At 33.8% G+C, this 18926-nt stretch overlaps 2 protein-coding genes across 3 annotated transcripts in view; one reads left to right on the top strand and one right to left on the bottom strand.

The window, feature by feature from the left end:
* Positions 1-6018: 6018 nt before the first annotated feature.
* Positions 6019-7820, top strand: LOC126707203 (uncharacterized). Its single transcript, XM_050406798.1, has 3 exons — positions 6019-6724; positions 6847-6940; positions 7048-7820. The coding sequence occupies exons 1-3, from the start codon at positions 6230-6232 to the stop codon at positions 7569-7571; spliced, it is 1113 nt and encodes a 370-aa protein (XP_050262755.1). The 5' UTR covers positions 6019-6229; the 3' UTR covers positions 7572-7820.
* Positions 7821-9338: 1518 nt separating this feature from the next.
* LOC126707363 (pre-mRNA-processing protein 40A-like) overlaps positions 9339-18926 on the bottom strand; it is a 31130-nt gene continuing 21542 nt past the window's right edge. For both annotated transcript variants that reach the window (XM_050406968.1, XM_050406969.1), the window contains exons 23-29: positions 18454-18501; positions 18286-18378; positions 14239-14346; positions 14074-14138; positions 11687-11789; positions 9926-10222; positions 9339-9806 (exon numbers count right to left, since the gene is read on the bottom strand). In XM_050406968.1, coding sequence (XP_050262925.1) covers positions 9660-9806; positions 9926-10222; positions 11687-11789; positions 14074-14138; positions 14239-14346; positions 18286-18378; positions 18454-18501 — 861 coding nt within the window. In that variant the 3' untranslated portion in view covers positions 9339-9659. The remainder of the gene's footprint in view (positions 9807-9925; positions 10223-11686; positions 11790-14073; positions 14139-14238; positions 14347-18285; positions 18379-18453; positions 18502-18926) is intronic.

Genomic DNA, 18926 nt, shown 5'->3' with positions numbered 1-18926 from the left:
ATTTCCTAAATCAATGTCTTTAGAGCACCTATTAAATTTCCCTTTTATTAGATAATATTTTATATATTTTTCAAAAAATAAATTCAAACTATACATATACCTTCAACAACCATAATGGATTTATACGTGTAAATTAATGAATAGTTAACAAATGTATTTTCTTATTTGAAAAATGTGCATTATTTGATTAAAAATAAAATGTACATTACAATTAATAATTAGGTATTTATTATGTTTTGACAGCTTTATGGGTCATGTTAATGAGTGCGCTTAGAGCAATGGTTAACAATCTATTTTAGAAAAGTCTTGACACCATTTTTATGGGAAATAAAAAAACTGTTAAAACATTAATTTCTTTTTCTTTTTCTATAAAAACTTTCTTTAAATGGATTATTAATCATTGCTTTAAGGGCATCCGTTAGTATTTCTCTTTATTAATTATTAATCCTTAATTTGAGCACTTAACCCAATCAAAATTACTTGCGGCAGTGAGTCTGTGACACTAAAGTAATTTGACAAAAACAAACACGAGTTGCATCAAATTCAGGGAACAGAGTTGTAATGCACAATTATGATGATTTTGGTTGTAGTCCATATAGAGTTTTAGTGGAGCTTTTTGCCTAAAAATGTGATATTGAATCATTGGTTCCTTTAATAAATGGAGCCTTGCTCATAAATCATAATTCTCTTTGAACTTTGAAAGAGTGTCACCTCAAAAAACACAGAAAAGTTTGAACTTTGAAGAAGTGGAGGACCAACAACAGTAAAATCGGCAGCTTGATGCAACGAAAGGGTATAAAGATTAAAGAGTGGACCGTTCTTTATAAAATAAAATTAATTAATGATTGCTGGCGGGGTTGGTGGCTTAAAAGTTTAAAAGAGAAAAGTAAAAGAATCTAAAGCATGAGATTGAGAATATTAATTTAATTGGTAATGAAATTAAGAAGCTTCCACTGTTCTACCTCACGGGGTGTTCTTCTTTTAAGGACAACGGTGCCCATTCTTGATTTTTACCATTAGATATTGCAGTTGAAAGTTGAGACTATTTTCATGTCAAGTAAGATTTGGTGGCTAGCCTCATATTTTAAAAGCCAAAATATGCATTTGACTTATTCCCACCCTTTTTTAATACATTTTGGCTTTTCTACTAAAATCATTCATTACAAGACACAAATACTAATATTTGTGTTTTACACCTACCATAGAGAATTAGTTTTAAGGAAAAAATTATTTATGAAAGATTAATATTAATACTAACAATATTCTTAGATTAACTTAAAATTATTTACTTATTTGTTGAAAGTTGATAAAATATCATTGTATTTGTGCCTTTAAAAAATGAGTATTTAAAAAAATTGTACATCAAAATAATAAAATTAATCCAAATGTATATTAAATCATTTGTTTTGCTGGTATTGTACAAGTCTTTGTTTTTTTATTTTTGGCTAACGTGTATTGCACAAGTGTCAAGAAATACAGGTTTATGCTTTTTTTATTTATTTATTCTTTTAAGGATGTAAGGTGGGCGCTCTCTCTCTCTCTCGTGAATAACGCAATCTAGTAAAATACTTTAGTTTTTTTTTTTTTTTTTTTTTTTTTTTGGGGGGGGGGGGGGGGGGTGAGTCAGTAAATAAAAGCTAATGCTCCTTTTTTTTTTCTTTTTTTCTTTTTTTTTCTTTTTTTAATCATCTCATTGATTGCGTTTGCATAACGTTGATTAGATGTCAAGTTACAAACTTAAAATTTGATTATTCAATATTCAAAATCATGCAATTATGATAATAATAATAATAATCATTATATATATAGTTAAAGTTAAAGTTAAAGTTTAGAGAAAGTTGGAATTCAATTTTGTGTCATGTGTCTTATTTAGTTTTTAAATTTTTGTGTTAAGTGAATTATTAAGTTTAAAAATTAAAGAGTCAAAATTCAATTAGATTCTAAATTGAACTTCAATTGAAGTTCAATTTTGCGTCACATATCTTATCTAATTTTTTAATTTTTGTAATAAGTGAATTATTAAGTGCAAAAACCAAAGAGTCCAAACTCAATTAAATTCTAAATCATTTCATATATAAAATGAGAAATCATTACATATTTTAAAAATTCATAGATTAAAAAATGTGTAAGTTGTAACTTTAGTACTGGGTAAAATTTGAATTCATATATATGTGTAATTGTGATTGTTTCTAAATGTCCTTGTACATATTCATCAGGTTATACACTAATTATTATTATTATTATCATACGGTTAGTCACAACTCGCAACAATGGAGAGGAGGATTCCACCCTTTGTTCTTTTAAAGAACAGCAGAAAATATCCCTTAAGTCTTAACTACAATTATCTTGACAAAACATGCAATTATGAAAACGCTTACATGTGAAACAATATTTTTATCACCTTTTATTGGTCTTGTAGAGCAAATAGAAATAGGAGTATATATGATCTTTTTGGGACAAAAGCCAAGAAGAATCCATTCATCAAGAGTGTTATTTGGGTTTAATCCATAATTATGTTCTTAAGTTCAGCCAGAAACTCTTTTAATTCATTGTTATGCCATCTCTCAATCATCTTAGTCAGACATCAGAGCAATAAAAAACAATATGATGGTGAGACACCGCATGTTTCTTGTGTATACCTAAAAGCAAATTTGCCTGCCCTAAATAAGACAGATGCTTATGTTATGCTGGTTTACCAAAGTGAATCATGCCACATATATTGGCCAACCCCATCTACTAAAGTGGAGAAACTGAACCTTCCCTCATCTCAATTCTCAACAATGGTGTGCAAAGAGGGATGGGATGTGATTGGATTGGATTGGACCACAAAGTTATGCTGGGTCTCTCTCCATTTTGGTGGAGGGTACATCAGCACTTGCGTCTCTTCATTAAAAGCTAAAGTTTTAGTGGATATCTTGTGGCTATTAGCCAAAGATTGAAAGAAAAAAACAAAAACAAAAACAAAATTTCAAGTACTAGAAGGACCATTCAATTATACCCATAAGAAGTTATCAATATCTTTGACTAAGGGAAAATTTTCGTAAATGCTTGGAGGGAGGAGAGAAGAATACGAGAAAAGGATGGATGTATTTGCACATAAATTTGAGCATATCTTATAGAATGTAAAATTTTAACCCTTTGGAGAGTGGAGACCTTGCCATGCTTAGTTCAAAATAAAACAGGAAAAAATTTTAAAATTTTAAACAATCTGTTTGTCAAATTTTAGTAGAAGAAACATATGTGGGTTAAAATTGGTTTAACAAAATTAAGGGATCTTTATTGGGATCACTGTTTGTCCCCATCTATTATCCTTTATATAAAAATAAAAAAATAAATCGTTTTTTAAAGCCGAAAAGAATATCACAAAGATTACTTTATTTCAATAACACATTTGAAGTTCTTCCAAGTTTATCAAAAGTTATAAATTCTTCCAAGAATAACAATGTAATTTGGTACAATAAAAAAATCTAAGAAAATTACAAATTAGTATGACTTACTTATCATATTACAATACCAAATGCCATAACTTTCCTTTCTTATTTACTAAAACCATTTTTTCCCTCTCTTCCCACTGGCATTTTCTTTTTATTTTGTTAGTGATCCTACTTGTAAGAACTGTGGGCATGTGAAAAAAACAAAAAAAATTGTTCAATAGTTTGAAAAGACCAAAAGAGTTTAAAGCATTGTGATACAATAATAAAAATAATACCAAAAAAGCTATTGGAAAAGAAACAAGAGGGTGATTGAATATGTTCATGAAACAATAATATTATTGGAGAATCAATTTAATTTTATGTCATGATGATCTATTATGGAAGTTATTTTCTTACTTAGATGTCTAATGGAAATATAAAGTAGCCTGTAAAAATCTTCATGTGGTTTTTATTACCTAAAGAAAGCATATATGATATGATCCTTAGAGAGGTTATGTTGTGGGTTTTAGAAAAGAAATGAGCTCCTCTAAAGTATATAAAGTTGATTAAGGATATGTATAATGAAATTGTAACTAGTGTGAGAATGAGTGGATTCACAAATGAGTTTCCTATCACTACAAGTTTGCATCAAGGATTAGCATTAAGTATGTATCTCTTCACAATAGTGATTGATGTGCTCACTAAATCGATTCAAGAGGAAACCCTTTTGTGTATGCCTTTTGCAATTGATATAGTTTTGGTGGATTAAACTAGAAGGAGAGTTAATGCCAAGTTAGAAATTTGGCAAAATGCTCTAGAATCTAAAGGCTTTCAATTAAGTAGAACTAAAATAAAATATATGGAATGTAAATTTAGTAAAGTAGATATAGAGATGAAGGGGCAGTAAGATTTGACGATCAAGAGATACTAAAGAGTAAAGAGTAAGAACTTTAGATATTTGTTTTTATCATTCATAAAGATGGAGAGAATGAAAAAGATGTAAATCATAGTATAAAAGCAAAGTGGTTAAAGTGGAGAAGCACATCAAAAGTCTTGTATGATCATAGAATACGTATTAAATTGTAAGGAAATCTTATAAGACTACCATAAAACCAACTATACTCTTAGGTACTGAACGTTTAGTTGTTAAGAAACAACATATTCATACAAAGAACGGAGCTTTGTTTTTTAATTTGACTTGGTAAATTTTGGAAAATGATGAGAAACCTAATGGATTGGAATCCTGTAGATTTCTTAAGACTCTTAAAATCCTATTTATGTATTAAGAAATTGAGTTTTACCACATTAGCTAGCACTATTTTAATATTTATTTAAATTACTAATAGGGTGACAACCACTCATTTGGCAATGAAGGGAAAGGAGTATAAGAATTACAACATGGTTTTTTTTTATTCAATAGTTACAACAGTGAGAAGGAATTTGAGCTCTGATTTTCTTTCCAAAAAAAGAACAAACTATTCCACTAAACTACAAGACTCTTGGCAAAATACAACATTGAGTTACTTTAAAAACTTTAAAGGATGTTAATCCAACCAGAATAATCTTAGTGTTCCAATTAGGTACTATAAATAAACTCAATTAGGCAACGTGGTACATTTGGATATAATTAACTACATATCTCAACAGATGAGTTGAGTCATTCAATGTCTATATGTAAACCACATGAATTGATGCGGAAAGAGATTGAAAACTGAAAGTGCGGCGAACTATCACTGCTAAAATAAATCAAAAAAAAAAATGGAGAGAGATGAACAACGGAGATTTTTTATTCTGTATCACCGCGTATTACACAAAACGAAAAAGCACCCACAACTTGCAAACAAGCTATCAAGCTCACAAATTTCATATAGGATAAGCCTGACCCAAATTCGCTTGCGTAATACTTGATGCTTTGGCCAACCTACATTCTTAATTTATACAACTATAATCAACACAATCATAGAATTTTTACTTTCCCTCGCATAAGGCTAATATATTAGATTTCCAGAGAATATTGATCATTGGGTGCAAATGCAATGCACCTACAATATGACACTTCAGCTTGGGTTCAAGGTTAAGTGCTTCCTCTACAAGTCATGATACAGCTTCATTCGAAAAAACATGAGGCCTCTCTCTTCCTCAGTGTTTCACCTAACTGTACCAGAGTGGGACCTTCCCACATGACAAAATTATATAAGAATATATATCAATCCAACTATTTTAACACCGAGTATAATATACATAGTGTCCAAGAAAGAGGAACATGGAAGAGTGATTTAAGGTCTAGGACAAAAGCATATATACTCTTAAGAGTATAAATCATACCTTGTCTAGAATTTAATAGATAAATGAGTAATAGAAACATTCAATTTGCCTTTGCTCCTATAAGTAATGTTATGTGTGAATAAAATACAGGACAAAACTTTAGGGGGCAATATATATTTTAAGGAAATAATCTTACAAAGATATCATCATTTCTGATATAAGATAGAGAAAAAGAAAGGTTCCACAGCAATAATTAGATTCTATAGTTCTAACAAGTTGGTGTCAGCAATCAATGAGAAGGTTTCCTAGTTTTAACTTTTGGTTGTCCCCAATCAATTACAGGATTGCTGACCCTAGTTTGGCTCCTCCCCCTTTCTTTCCTCCCATCACATTTATATATATATCTCAACTATGCAATCAGGTTCTACTGTTCAGTCTCCACAACAAGCATGCTCAAAGTTCCACTTGTTACCCTACACCCTCATCTTCTCTTAACATCTTAAACTAGCACCTTTATCCTCTTTCACTCCTACATCAAGTTTCAAGGTTTAATGGCTTTCCCTGCATCTAAGCCAGCACCTGCAAAACAGCTTAGAGAACATCTCCAGGACCAACAAGAGCCTTTCACCATGGCTAGTTACCTTTCAGAAAGAAGATACACGAAGAGCTTGAATTCCAATAACCAGTCAGTTGATTCAACCAAGAACCAAACGAGATCACACCATTTTGATATAAACAAGGGAAGAAAAAGGATTTTATTCACGACAAAGTCCTTAGCATCGATAATGTACAAGCTTATTCCCACTAAAAACAGCGAGGAGCTTTCAAATTGCACAAGGAGCAATAAAGATGATGACATTACTGAGACCATCAGAAAGACCAGGCAAATTGAAAAAACAAATTGGATTTTCTCCATTAAATGTTTGAATGCATATCGCTCGAATAACAGCAATGTCAAAGAACATCCTTTGCATTCTAAAAGACATCCTGTCTTCACTCATGCTAGCACTTCAGTGACCTTCAATATTGAGAATTTGAAAGTAAAGGTACAACAGCTTCTAATTATAAAGCATGGTAGCAAGGACACACTTCAGATTTCACTTCAATTTTTCTTGCAGCATTACTTTGCTACAGTTTCATTGATTATGCTCACTTACTAAGCTAACAGACTGCTGCAGATGCAAAATTTCATTGGATGAGCATGGAAGGTGACATGCAACTCAGCACCGCATCACTACTAACGGAAGCAATATCCAACAAAGGTTCATCAGTTTCATGACAAGTTTTTATCTGATAAATAAAATGAAAAACATAATCATACATCTTCGCTCTCCAATTATTAACATGCATCTTACTTTGCAACAAACAGGGTCTGATTTCATCACAAACAAAGAAGCCCCATCAAGTAACACCTCCATTCCAAACAAAAGAGATGCTGGAGACTTCATGTTGTCTGCTTCACTATGGGAAGTACTAATAAACTCACCAATAGAGGAAAAAAGCCATGTTGGTTTCGCCAAAAAAAGGGGGTTCAATTGGACTTGTTCTCAGTACCTGAGAAACAAAAGGCTGTTGCAGCAAAGGAAACAACTCCTGCTCCATCCTATGAAGGAAGCCGAAGAAACCCAGGGAAGGAAGAGTGAAAGACTCAAGTATACTGATGACATCTCAGAGCTGGAAGACATGGAGCAAATCATCTATAAGCAAATTTGCTCATTGGGGAAACCAAGTGGAGACTTTATGAACATAACCCACCTGATGAATTTTGATTTGTCAAGCACATTAGAAGAATGGAGAAATTTTCAGCAACTAAAGAGGAAAATAGGCACGGAGATAGGAGATGCAATCATGGGTGAGATTGTTGAAGAAATAATTGAATTATTTTTTCGGTAAAAACAGATGCTCCATCCACAGATACAGATACTTGTTCAACCACCAAGTTGTATCAGAATTCCAAATGTGACTAGTTCCACGCAAGGGCTTGAAGTGATGCACACAAGCATGCTTTCAACAAATTTAGAGAAAATGAAAATCAATCAACCTTTCCTCAACTGAGTGAGTTAACAGCACCTCATTTTTACTGCTTTATTTCCCTCAACTTTGTGAGCAAGATACAGAAATGAAAAGTAATTGATTCATGCTCCTTCATGCTTAACTATAGAGTCTATAGACATAAAGTGGATAGTAGTAGCCATTGGGAAATATGAAAGGATGATGACATTATTATACAGAGGCATATACACCAAAAGAAGATTTTATCTCATGCTTCAAAATAAAGATATAGAGGATACGTATATGATAAGGACTAGCAAACAGGCATACAATGCATCATAGTCTGACAAGTAATTGTTTTGATGATTGTCACCAAAATGTAAGATAATAATACACAGGATGTAGAACAAAAAGTAAAAGCTACAGAATGAGGAGACCAAAAAAAAAATTGGGAGAATTGAGAAGTCAATAGTTAAAATTTGGTCCCCCCTCTCCTTTTCTCTTCTCCCAAACGTAGGGAAATGATGCACTGTGGAAGCTAAATGCCTCTCTCTCTCAAACACACACACAAAAACAAAATTAATCAAAATTTAATCAAACAGAAGATTATTATTTCTTAGGTACTCAATACAAATTCTCCACTCTAATCATTTTTAATGTGTCAGATATGCAACAATCACCAAGAGCAAAAAAACTGAATATGACATCCTCCTGATCCTTCCCACATGAGATCACAGCAGCCAAAGATTTATAATTCTAGCTTCACCCCCACCCCCCCCCCCCCCCCACCCCCTTTTTTTTCTCTCTTTTTCTTTTTAAGAAAGGCAAAACACTTCAAGGAGCCAGCTTAAGCCTTATAATTTTGCATATTCTGCAGACTCCAAAACAAGGCAGAGGCCCAGGCCATTAAACCAGAAGCCAGGCCATGTCACAAACACATCAATCTGCTAACCGGTTTAGACAAACTGAATGGACACATTCCAACTACTTTTTAACTACATTACAAGCATATACATTTTGCACATATTTTATAAGATTTTAAAGTTTCATTTTATGTGCTTCCTTTTTTAATAGAAGCTTTGTTAAAAAGTGGAGGGTGAGTGCCCTAGTACACCGAATGCGTACAGGATGGTTTTACATATAATATGGCTTATCTCTACGTATTCATTTCTTATAAAAATAAATAATTAAAAAAATACAGCAGGATTATTACTTTTAGCCTTCAAGGAATTGCATACCAGAGTGGAATGAGTTTAATTTTGAGCTTTACAATTCCCAGAGAGATTATCAAGTATTTGGCACATTTCCATGTACTTTGTATATGCCAAAAAATAAAAATATGTTCTTTCTTTAATAAGTAAAAATATATCCTCTTTCTGAATGGGTAAAACATCCACCAATTGCCAAGAAGACAAAAAGAGCGCACAAAATTCAAAGTTCTGTTTACTATATTATGTTTCTCCTCAAATTCTGTTTACTATATTCTGTTTCTCCTCAAATAGATGTAATGGTACCTTACATCCTCAAGAATCAGCAAGTCAACAACCAAGAAATTAGAATTTTATTTAGCATTAATGATGTGCAATGACACTTGCACAGTTGCTTTCATATTTGACTTCTTTTTCGCTGTATGCTTAAATTAGTAGAGATTCCAACATTTATGAGTCATTTTATAGAAGGTTAGAAATTGACCTCTTCAATTGATATTAAAAATGTTACAAACGTTATAGGACTTACCTCTAATTAATTTCTCGGAAACCCAAAGTCACTATAAGACAAAGATGTGGCTGATTAAGCTGAAAAGCAGTATTTACACTGATAACAAGGTACTGCAAATATAAGTAAGGTTGCTTTGAAATTAAATATCTTGCTAATGATGACTATATATCAAACTTGATATCCCACCCCCCCCACCACACCCCCCCCCCCCCTCTCTACCCTCTTTGTCTCAAAAGAGGGTGGTGGTGGAAGAATTAGAACTTTGTAGGATTAAGTATCTACCAAATTTTGCTTATTGTCACCAAACTCCCCATCTTCAAGCTCCTCATGACCCCCATATCTACGAGAACCATTCCGGTGGTCCCTCTTATGTCTTTTATGCCTGCTTTCATTATCTGATTCAGTAGCAGATGCATGCTGCACCATTTATCAGCAAAAAGAGTTGCATGTTATGCAAGTGTTAAAAGTACTAAACCAAATGAACCAAGAGAAATCAAAACCAGCTCAAACATGCAATAAAGGAATAATTAACTTACCCGTCTTGATTTCTTGTGGTCACTGGTAGATCCATGGGATTTCCTTGACCGGACTTTCTCATTTTCATCGACATTATCCTCAGAACTATGATGCCGCTTTCTCTGTTTCTTAATACTTTCTTCTCCCGATCTTTTGTTCTCTTTATAGACATGAACATCTCCTACATCAACATTTTTACTGTCCGCTCTCTCCTTCTTAAAGTGTTCATCTTTTTCTTTTTCACGTCCTTCCTCTTTTTCCCTTCTCTGCTTGGCTTTTCTCCTCTCTCTTTCCTCTCTCTCTTTTTCCTTCTTTGCCTACAGAATAAAAATCAGAAACTGGAATTGTGAATATGCGAAGTCAAGTTCAAATTATCTTTGCTTTTTCATGCATGAATTGTGCAATATACTGAAGTTTCTGGAATTTAGGTTCTTATATATGTATTATGCTTTCAACATCAATTCATACATACACCTCATTATACCCATGATTAATTGATAGCCAAAAATACAGACACTGTCCTACTTTTTTCCTATTATTTATTTCCCAGGGTACATATAGGCTAAGTTATCATACAGGCTAATAACTAAACTGTGCAAACCAATATTTATGCATAATCCTTCCTCATCATGCCATTAAACCTAGGGGACTAGGTCCCCAATTAAATTGTAGGACAAGTCTTTCCTCAATACTTATACTACTTTCAGTTACTTTATAAAGTGGAGCACTTTTTTGTTTGTTTGTTTGTTTTTCTTGCTGAATATAAAACGTAGCCCAATTGCACCATCTTTACAAATGCATTGCCATTTGTGTTCCAGATGACCAAATTACCTCAGCAACTTCTCTAATCCTAAAACCACTACAAGAAGAAAAAAATTCATAGTAAGGTCAAAATTGAAAACCTGGTTTGCACAATAAAATGAGCCTCTAGAAAAGCTAGGGTAGCATGATGCATTCTGCGAAAGATTCAGAAAATGCAAGTGCTCTCTGCAAGTGTTAATCGTCACATTCTAAAACATAACACAGGGAGAGAAGACAGTCACATGCACACACACAGAGGGGGAGAGAGAGAGAGAGATACATATATTGTCATATTCCAGACAAACTAAATAAAAATCTAGGAATCACAGACACTTCATTTGGGGTTCCGTACCCTTGTCGGATACTTGACACACCTAGAATACTTCTGCATGCGTATCCCAGCTGTGTTCTTTATATATATATATATATATATATATATTCAGAACACAGCTGGGACACAAGAACAAGAGGAATCAAATACCCTTTCACAAAATAAAGAGAGCATTCATGCTCTGAATAGTAATAGTGCATTTGAAAATTAATAAATATCTTTACTCTTGGTTTTTATTATAATTTCTAAACATCCTTTAATAGTCATGGATTTGCTTTGTTATCTATTATTACTCTTAACTTGATATATATTTAACGTGATATGAAAAATAAATGCTTAATAGTATATAGAAAATGTAAATAATAATATATTTAATAATTATTTAATAGATGTATCCTGCCTACCCATGTCCTATTTTTTCAAAAATTGCCATATCACCGTGTTGTACCTATGCATGTATCCATGCTTCATAGATAAAAATTCATGTGTAAAACAATTTTTTTCCCCCAGATCTCATGTGAACATATTAATACTCTGCATTTCACTTGGTGAACACTTTGGCAAAGGTTCTACTCTCAGATATTGTCAATAATCGAATATGATCAGAAGATGAATACTCATGGTGTAGAAATTGGTACTAGTTGAATACCTTTTCCTCCTTCCGTTTTCGCTCCTGTTCTTTTGCCTGTTCCTTTAGTTGAGCTATATGTTGCTCAAATATCTCCCTGCAAAAGCTCTCTTCTCCTATGGAACTACACACAAGGGTACTCAAAACTGTTATACTTCATGTCAAGCAAAGGTCATCTAAGAATGAATTTGACAGTTTACATAAGTCCAAAAAAGCTAAACCAACACGTACAGCATTTTTTTTTTTTTCTTTTTATGATAAGCCCACATAAGTTATAGGTACAATATAATTAGAAATTTGATGACCATTAAAACACGGGTAGCATTTCTAGGTTATTTATTTTCATTTGTCATTATTTTTTCCAATAACAATAAAATAACTAGTCAGTAAACAAATCTTTCATTAATGTTCCAATTTGTCTTTAACTTTCTGATTGCAATTGGCATTCTTCCAATTTTCATCCATCCTGCAAAAATCTTCTTTTTTTTTTTTGACATCTATTTTGTTAAAAGAAGACTACTTCATGCATGGAGGGCACAAAGTAGTCAAAGAATACAAAAAAAAATTACAACAAATTATGTACAGAAGGACAGACTTTAAGAATAACGGAATGGAATCTCTGGATATGAAACCCTGAGCACAAGACCATTCAAACAAAGTGCCAACAAAAAAGGTGGCAATAAGCCTCTCACCCGTACTCTCCATATCCTCAAACGTATGTCTATATCATTTCCTCCATATGATGCACATCAAACATCATGGAACCATATTCCAAATATTTGGTTTACCCATCCAATTCCTACAACCAACCACAAGATTAATCACTCTCATCCATCCGTCCAAATTCAAGCCAACAAAGTTAGTGAAATGGCTAAATTGCTGGTACCTCAACCATGTCAGATGCCACCTAAACTGAAAACTCATAAATTTATATTTTAGAATTGAGGAGAAATGCTGATTTACAGTGTTTTCTCTCTTCCTCCACCTTATTCCCTGCCACATAAACCCTACACCAACTCCACAGCCACATCCATGGCCTGAAATTCTGAAACCTAACACCAGCAATCCCAAAAACCACAGCCATGCTCGTGGCCCAAACCATCCCATAACAATAACCACACCGCTGCCAAAACAATACAAGAGCCACAAAATCCCCCAAAACACTGAACTCTCTCTCACACACACACATTCATCTACATAAATGGCATAATAATGCAGCCAAAGCAACAGCTAATCCCCACTAGTCAACTAATTGCGCCAAATCACCTCTCAAAAACCACCCTTTCGCCCACTCTCTCCAAACAAAACCCTAAAGTTTCATGTGTTTAACCCTAAATCAAATCCCAAGCCCAAGATACATCCCCACCACCCCTTCCCATATCCAATCCAAGCCCAAGAACACCACCGCCGGCCATCCACCTCTCAATGTCCCTCTTGCCTCCTACCTCGACTCCCTCCACAACCACCATTCCCTCACCTTTTTCCCTTTCTTCCTCTGCTTCTTCACCACTGCCCTCAGTGACATCTCCATAGTCCATACACCCCCTCAGGGAAGTTAGCTTTAAAAATGCAGCAGAACAAGCATTTGGAAATGCTAAACTTAATGTGGGAGAGGACAAACTTTTATTACAATTTGCAAAGAAAGGTGTAAGAGAGAGAGAGAGAGAGAAAAAGGACTTTCATTGTTAATTAAATTTAATTAACATGTCTTTATCAACAACAAATTTGAAAAAGAAAATTGCCAGAAGGATACTGCAAATCTGTTGCTAGATAGAATAAAAGGGTACCATGTCAATCTAGACAGTGTCATGTGTCAAGTCACATCTAAAAGTCACATGGGAAATGGATCGGACAGAATTCAAATATTGGTGGAAGTTTGAGAGTAGCATTGTTGCAATTAAAAAGATAGGTGAAAAATAAAAATAGTAACATTAATACTTACATAATGACTTTCTAGTATGTATCCCCCCCCCCCCCCACCCACCCCAAGAAGAAAAAGAGAGTATTTGCCCTTCTTAGCAATGAAAGTATCCAAAGAGGACAAGGTTGTCAACTGCTGCTCATGGTGTCCACCAATGGACAAGAAGTTAATAGAACAAAATCTCTCAAACAATATAGAATTTGGCACTAAATAAGTAGAAGTGTGAAATCATCCATCTGGTAAACAACAATCAATTCCAAAAAAATGATTTATACAAAAAGAGTTTTAAGTGTGTGTATTTGTATAAGTTCAAATTTTAGCTTATCTTCACTGCCAAATTATGTTTAGCTTTTTAAAGCCTCACTTTTTCTAGGTACAACAATACTTTCACCCAACTTTTTTAAAGCAAAATAAGCCAACGAAAATAAACTATTCCAAATGGACCCTAAGACAAAGTACCATTGTTTCAATTACTAATAAAAATTACCTGAACTCCCGGCTACTGTCAAACTGTGGTTTGCAGTCCTCCCACTTTGAAGATGCAAATATTTCCTGCAATGAAGTAAATAATTAGATAGACGGACAAAATCCTTTTGATACTCAACCATTACATAATGAGTGCATCTCATAGTTGCTACAAAGCATGTTACACCTTTGTTGAACAAAGTAGATGAGCGAAGTCATCCGCAAGGCGTTTACGCTTTTTAGCTTCTTTCTCTTCCTTCTCCCTAACTCGTTCCAGTAACTCATCAAATACCAGCTGCAGTGTAGTAGAACATCATGTCAGATCATTAAGGGGGCATAAGGTACAAGAAAAATGCACACACTGCAGGAAACAAGAAATTTTCTAAATGAATAGATTCAGAAAATCTTTGATTTTCTCAATAGATGTATACAAGCCTTTAGCAACTCAATTACTTCATACAACATGACTGCTTATCAGTAAGAGAGAACTCATCATAGTTAACAAAACATTTCTAAAATTCCAGGCCTTGATATAATACACATACAACAAAATACTGATTTGGTTAGACAATGTGTGGTTGGTAAACAAGTTTTTGTTAGGTGAGCCCACTTAGCTCAGAGGTTAGAGCATCACATTTGTAATGCGATGGTCATATACCATAATTCTTATTACTGGCAGCCCAACTATTAGCAATGTAGATAGGTACTATGGGCATATCTTACATGTGATGGCACCTTATATAAAGTTTCAGATGATAATAGATATATGAAATCATAAGCAATGCCTTGCATGCAAGCATTGTTCTTTTAGTGTCTTACTAAAGCATTTTTGTAAACTGTAGACAACCTCTAGGTATGAAAAAAGCTTTTCATCCAAAATTTTATCGATAGCATTTATAAGAAGCACTGCTGCGCAGGTTACAGGATAAGTACTTGAGTTAATAACAGACATCATCTAAGGAGATAATGGTGGAGACATTAAGAGATAATAACAAAACAGATAGTGCCAGTTTAAGCATTGCAACCTTTTTTTTTATAAGTAGCATTGCCACTTAAATTTGAAACTAGAAGGCATGGTTGTAGAAAATAAATGGTGGAACTAGGGATGGCAATGGGGTGGGGCAGTGCCGAAGGATGGGGTCTTCGCCCCCGCCCCACATGGTTGTCTTTCCCCATCCCCACCCCTTGGGGCCCTGCGAATCCCCACCCCACCCTGTAAAACTTTACTTCTTATTAATTTTCCCCACAACTACTACAATTTTCTTTAATAAAACCTGTTTCTTTAATAAAAATATACTTGAAATTACAACTAAATTTATCCCATCAAATCAAACTAATTTTTAGCAAAAACTGAATAATATTATCCAAGTGTTTAACAAGACAATATCACAATAAAAAAAATAAAAAATAAAAAAAAATCTCATAGTATAACACATAACAAAATAGAAGTAGAGAGTCACGTTGGGTAGAATAAAATAAGATAATATTAATATGTTTGTTTAAATAGTGAGGTTTTAGGGTATGAAAAATTTACAATTATAACCCTTATCAACGTAGGGCAAAATGGGTCTAAAAAGTCTAAACCCATCCCCACCCTGCCCCATGATGCGAGGCTAAAATCTTGGCCTATCCCCGTCCCACGACCTTTGTAGGGCAAGGAAAACCCACGCAAGGCGAAGCAGGGAGGGGCGGGGCAAAATTGCCATCCCCAGGTGGAATGTTTCTAATTCTTCATTTTGACTACCATTATTTTATTTGTAGAGTTTGTTAAAGAAAATTCTTCTCAGGAGGCCTTTGCCACTAAAAGTTCTTCAAGCTTTCACAACCTTGTATTTAAAAGTTTAAACCAATAAAGACATTTGTTGCAGTAAATATTTTCTGAAATGTCCCAAATTCCAAATTGAGACTTTTTCGCCATTTGTAGAGATAGTTTTAGGAAAGTTACATATAACCTATAATTGGGTTAGAAGGAAATCCTGTGCCTTGTCTACAAATGGATTGGTTAAAAAACTCTACATATATTTGTATTTCCTTGATTAGAATTATTTCATTAATGAGTCTATAAAGGTCTCAAAGGATTTGCAGAGGTTACTTGAGGGAAAAACTTGGAGAAGCATGGAAACTAGATACTTTATGAGTTTGGGGGAACAGTAAGCAATGAAAAAAAAGAGAATTTTTTATAAGTAAGAACTTTTATTGATTATGCAAATAAGGGCACAGCCCAGATACATGGGATGTATACATGAGATGCACCATAAAAGTCGTCTAAAATTACAAAGATCAAGAAACTAAGCAATTTAGAGAAAGAATGGACACATACGGCAGCCATCCAATCATACATATAACGTTAAAAAAATTTAAATAAAAATCATCTTCAACTTCGATTGACACATGACAACCTAAAAGGATTCATTAATAAAATTGAAAGAAAAAATAAATAAAAGGATGGGAACCTAGGAGTCAGCACCAAGCAAAAAAAAACACTAGGAGTTGGCACCTAAGGTTGGCAGGAGTCAACACTAGACCAAAGAAATTGAAAGAAATTTTCATTCATCCAAATCATCTCCTCAAAAGAGAAAAATAGTTTGCTTATATAGGAAGCGAAACCCCAATTCTAAATTTCTAAATGGCGTAGGAAACTGTACTTATTGAATGAAAAATACCCTAGACTTTGAAATAAAAATATGAGGGCCTAAAATAAATATGAGGGACATCAAAAAAAAAAAAAAAAAAAACTAAATTATAATAAAATCCTCCTTGTGCATCCTGCAACATTCTATCCCTAGTTGGAGAAAACTCGACCTCAAGTTTTGAAGTGCTAAAGGATCAGAATTCTAACAAGGGAACACCAGAGACAAAAAATAAAAAATAAAACCTCTATCCCGAACCACCACCATGACACCACTAAAGACAATAAAACACCCAAACACAACCACATCAATCACCTAAATCCAACATCAAACCCAGATAACCCCTCAAAAACCCATATCTGATTCACATGGGAAGAAGAAGACCCATTTGTTGAGCAAATCCAATTCACACTCCAAGACCGAGCTAAGTGACTGTACCAAGATTGAGCTAAGTGATAGTGCCGAGATCGATCTAAGTGAAGATTCCAACGATGGTGGTGCTATGGTGGTGGTTCAGGAGAGTTTTTTGGGTTAAGGGTGTGCAGCACTGCTTGCATTGTGGGTGTTTGCTGGGTTGTGAGTTTGTTGGGCAGTTGTGAAATTTAGGATTAAAAATGTGAAGGGGAGGAAAATAATATTTAATTATAAATTTATAATAGTGACGTAGTATTGAGTCTGATGTATGTGAATGAAAATTAAAGATAGCTAAACTACAAAAAGTAGTTTTTTTATTTTTTATTTTATTTAGTTTAACTAAAAATCTGAGGAGGCCTATGTGAATGCTCTAAGCTTGCTTGGAGTCGGCACCAAGTGAAAAACCCACTAGGAGTTAGCACCTAAGGTTGGCTGGAGTTGGCACCAGACCAAAGAAACTGAAAAAAAAAAAAATTAATTCATCCAAATCAGCTCCACATAAGAGTACAATAGTTTGCTCATATGGGAAACAAAACCCTAATTCTAATTGGCGTAGGAAACCCTACTTATTGAATGCCAAAAATATCCTAAACCTTAAAATAAAAATACAAGGGCCTAAAATAAGAACACAATTGATATCCAAAAATAAATAAACTAAATTTTATAATAAAATTCTCCTGCACCACCAATGTACCCCGTTCAATTCCAAATGTACCACATTATACGCAAAGGAAATGCATTCCAAATATCTTCATTTTGATATCTTCCAAAACAACTTCCAACACGCCAACAAATCAACTACTCTCTTAGGCATAACCCAATATATCACAATTAAACACAAGACGAAAGACCATAATTATTATGCAATATCATAACAGAAAAGCAGGTGAATTATTGAGTCACCACTCTTTTTACACTTACAACACCAATCCACAACTAAGCAACACACTCACCCAATGTCTCCAACCCAAGACAGAACAAGGTGTCAAAGCAATTGATAAATAAAAAATTGTTTTTAGTACTGTGATACCAAGTCAATTGATTAAAGTTGTCCAGCTAAGTAAATTAAGGAATATATGTATCCAGATGTGTGTGTTGAGCAACAAAGCATTCTAATAAAACAAAAAGAACATGCCCTGCACTGACACAGGAAATAAAGAATAATCAACTACTGAGAGTAAAATAGAGACCTTTAAGTTGACATTTGATACTGGCGGAGAATGAACATCCTTTGAAATAGCAGTCTGGAAGTCTTCAAGTGTCCAGGTAGATGACAGCATAATCTGAAGATCACCAGCACATTAGACACCTAACAAAATTGTTGCAAGTAGAAACAAGACAACTTTGATATATTATACCTTTCCAAGCTTCACTGCATCTCTTATTCGAGTTTTATCCTCATCATACTGCAAATCAAAGGTTTCCAAGTTATTGTTAAAGCGCCACTGTTTTCAACACAGGATGTATATGATACTATAAGCCCAAAAGTTACCAAATACGAGAATTAGCCTTACAACCCTAACATATTTGCAAACAACAGTTGCTGTTTTGATTTGGATTCTCCTTTTCAAATAAAATCTAACCAAATCATAAACCAGTTGGCTCAGAAAGAAAAATCCCTCAGTCCCAAAAATGTTGTCCTCTGGGAAAATTAAAATATTTTCAGGAAACTGTAATTAATTTTTCTCAACATTAACCCATCATCTAAAATGTAATAAATAGGGATGAAGGAATTATTGACTTGTAGTACATATCTAATGGTAATTAAAAAAATTATTAGCATTGGCTATTCATGTGGAAAAGTTTTTGGTGCAGATGAATAAGAAACAAG

This window comes from Quercus robur, chromosome 11, assembly GCF_932294415.1.
Source record: "Quercus robur chromosome 11, dhQueRobu3.1, whole genome shotgun sequence".
In the NCBI taxonomy this organism is placed as follows: Eukaryota; Viridiplantae; Streptophyta; class Magnoliopsida; order Fagales; family Fagaceae; genus Quercus; species Quercus robur.
The sequence above is the reverse complement of the archived record's forward strand: the minus strand, read 5'-3'. Positions and strand labels throughout refer to the sequence as shown.

Excerpts from the sequence above, each read along its gene's own strand:
- LOC126707203 (XM_050406798.1), top strand. The coding sequence starts at position 6,230 with ATGGCTTTCCCTGCATCTAAGCCAGCACCTGCAAAACAGCTTAGAGAA. Across the intron at positions 6,725-6,846 it reads TTGAGAATTTGAAAGTAAAG|ACTGCTGCAGATGCAAAATT; the intron begins GTACAACAGCTT and ends CTAAGCTAACAG. Across the intron at positions 6,941-7,047 it reads GGAAGCAATATCCAACAAAG|GGTCTGATTTCATCACAAAC; the intron begins GTTCATCAGTTT and ends TGCAACAAACAG.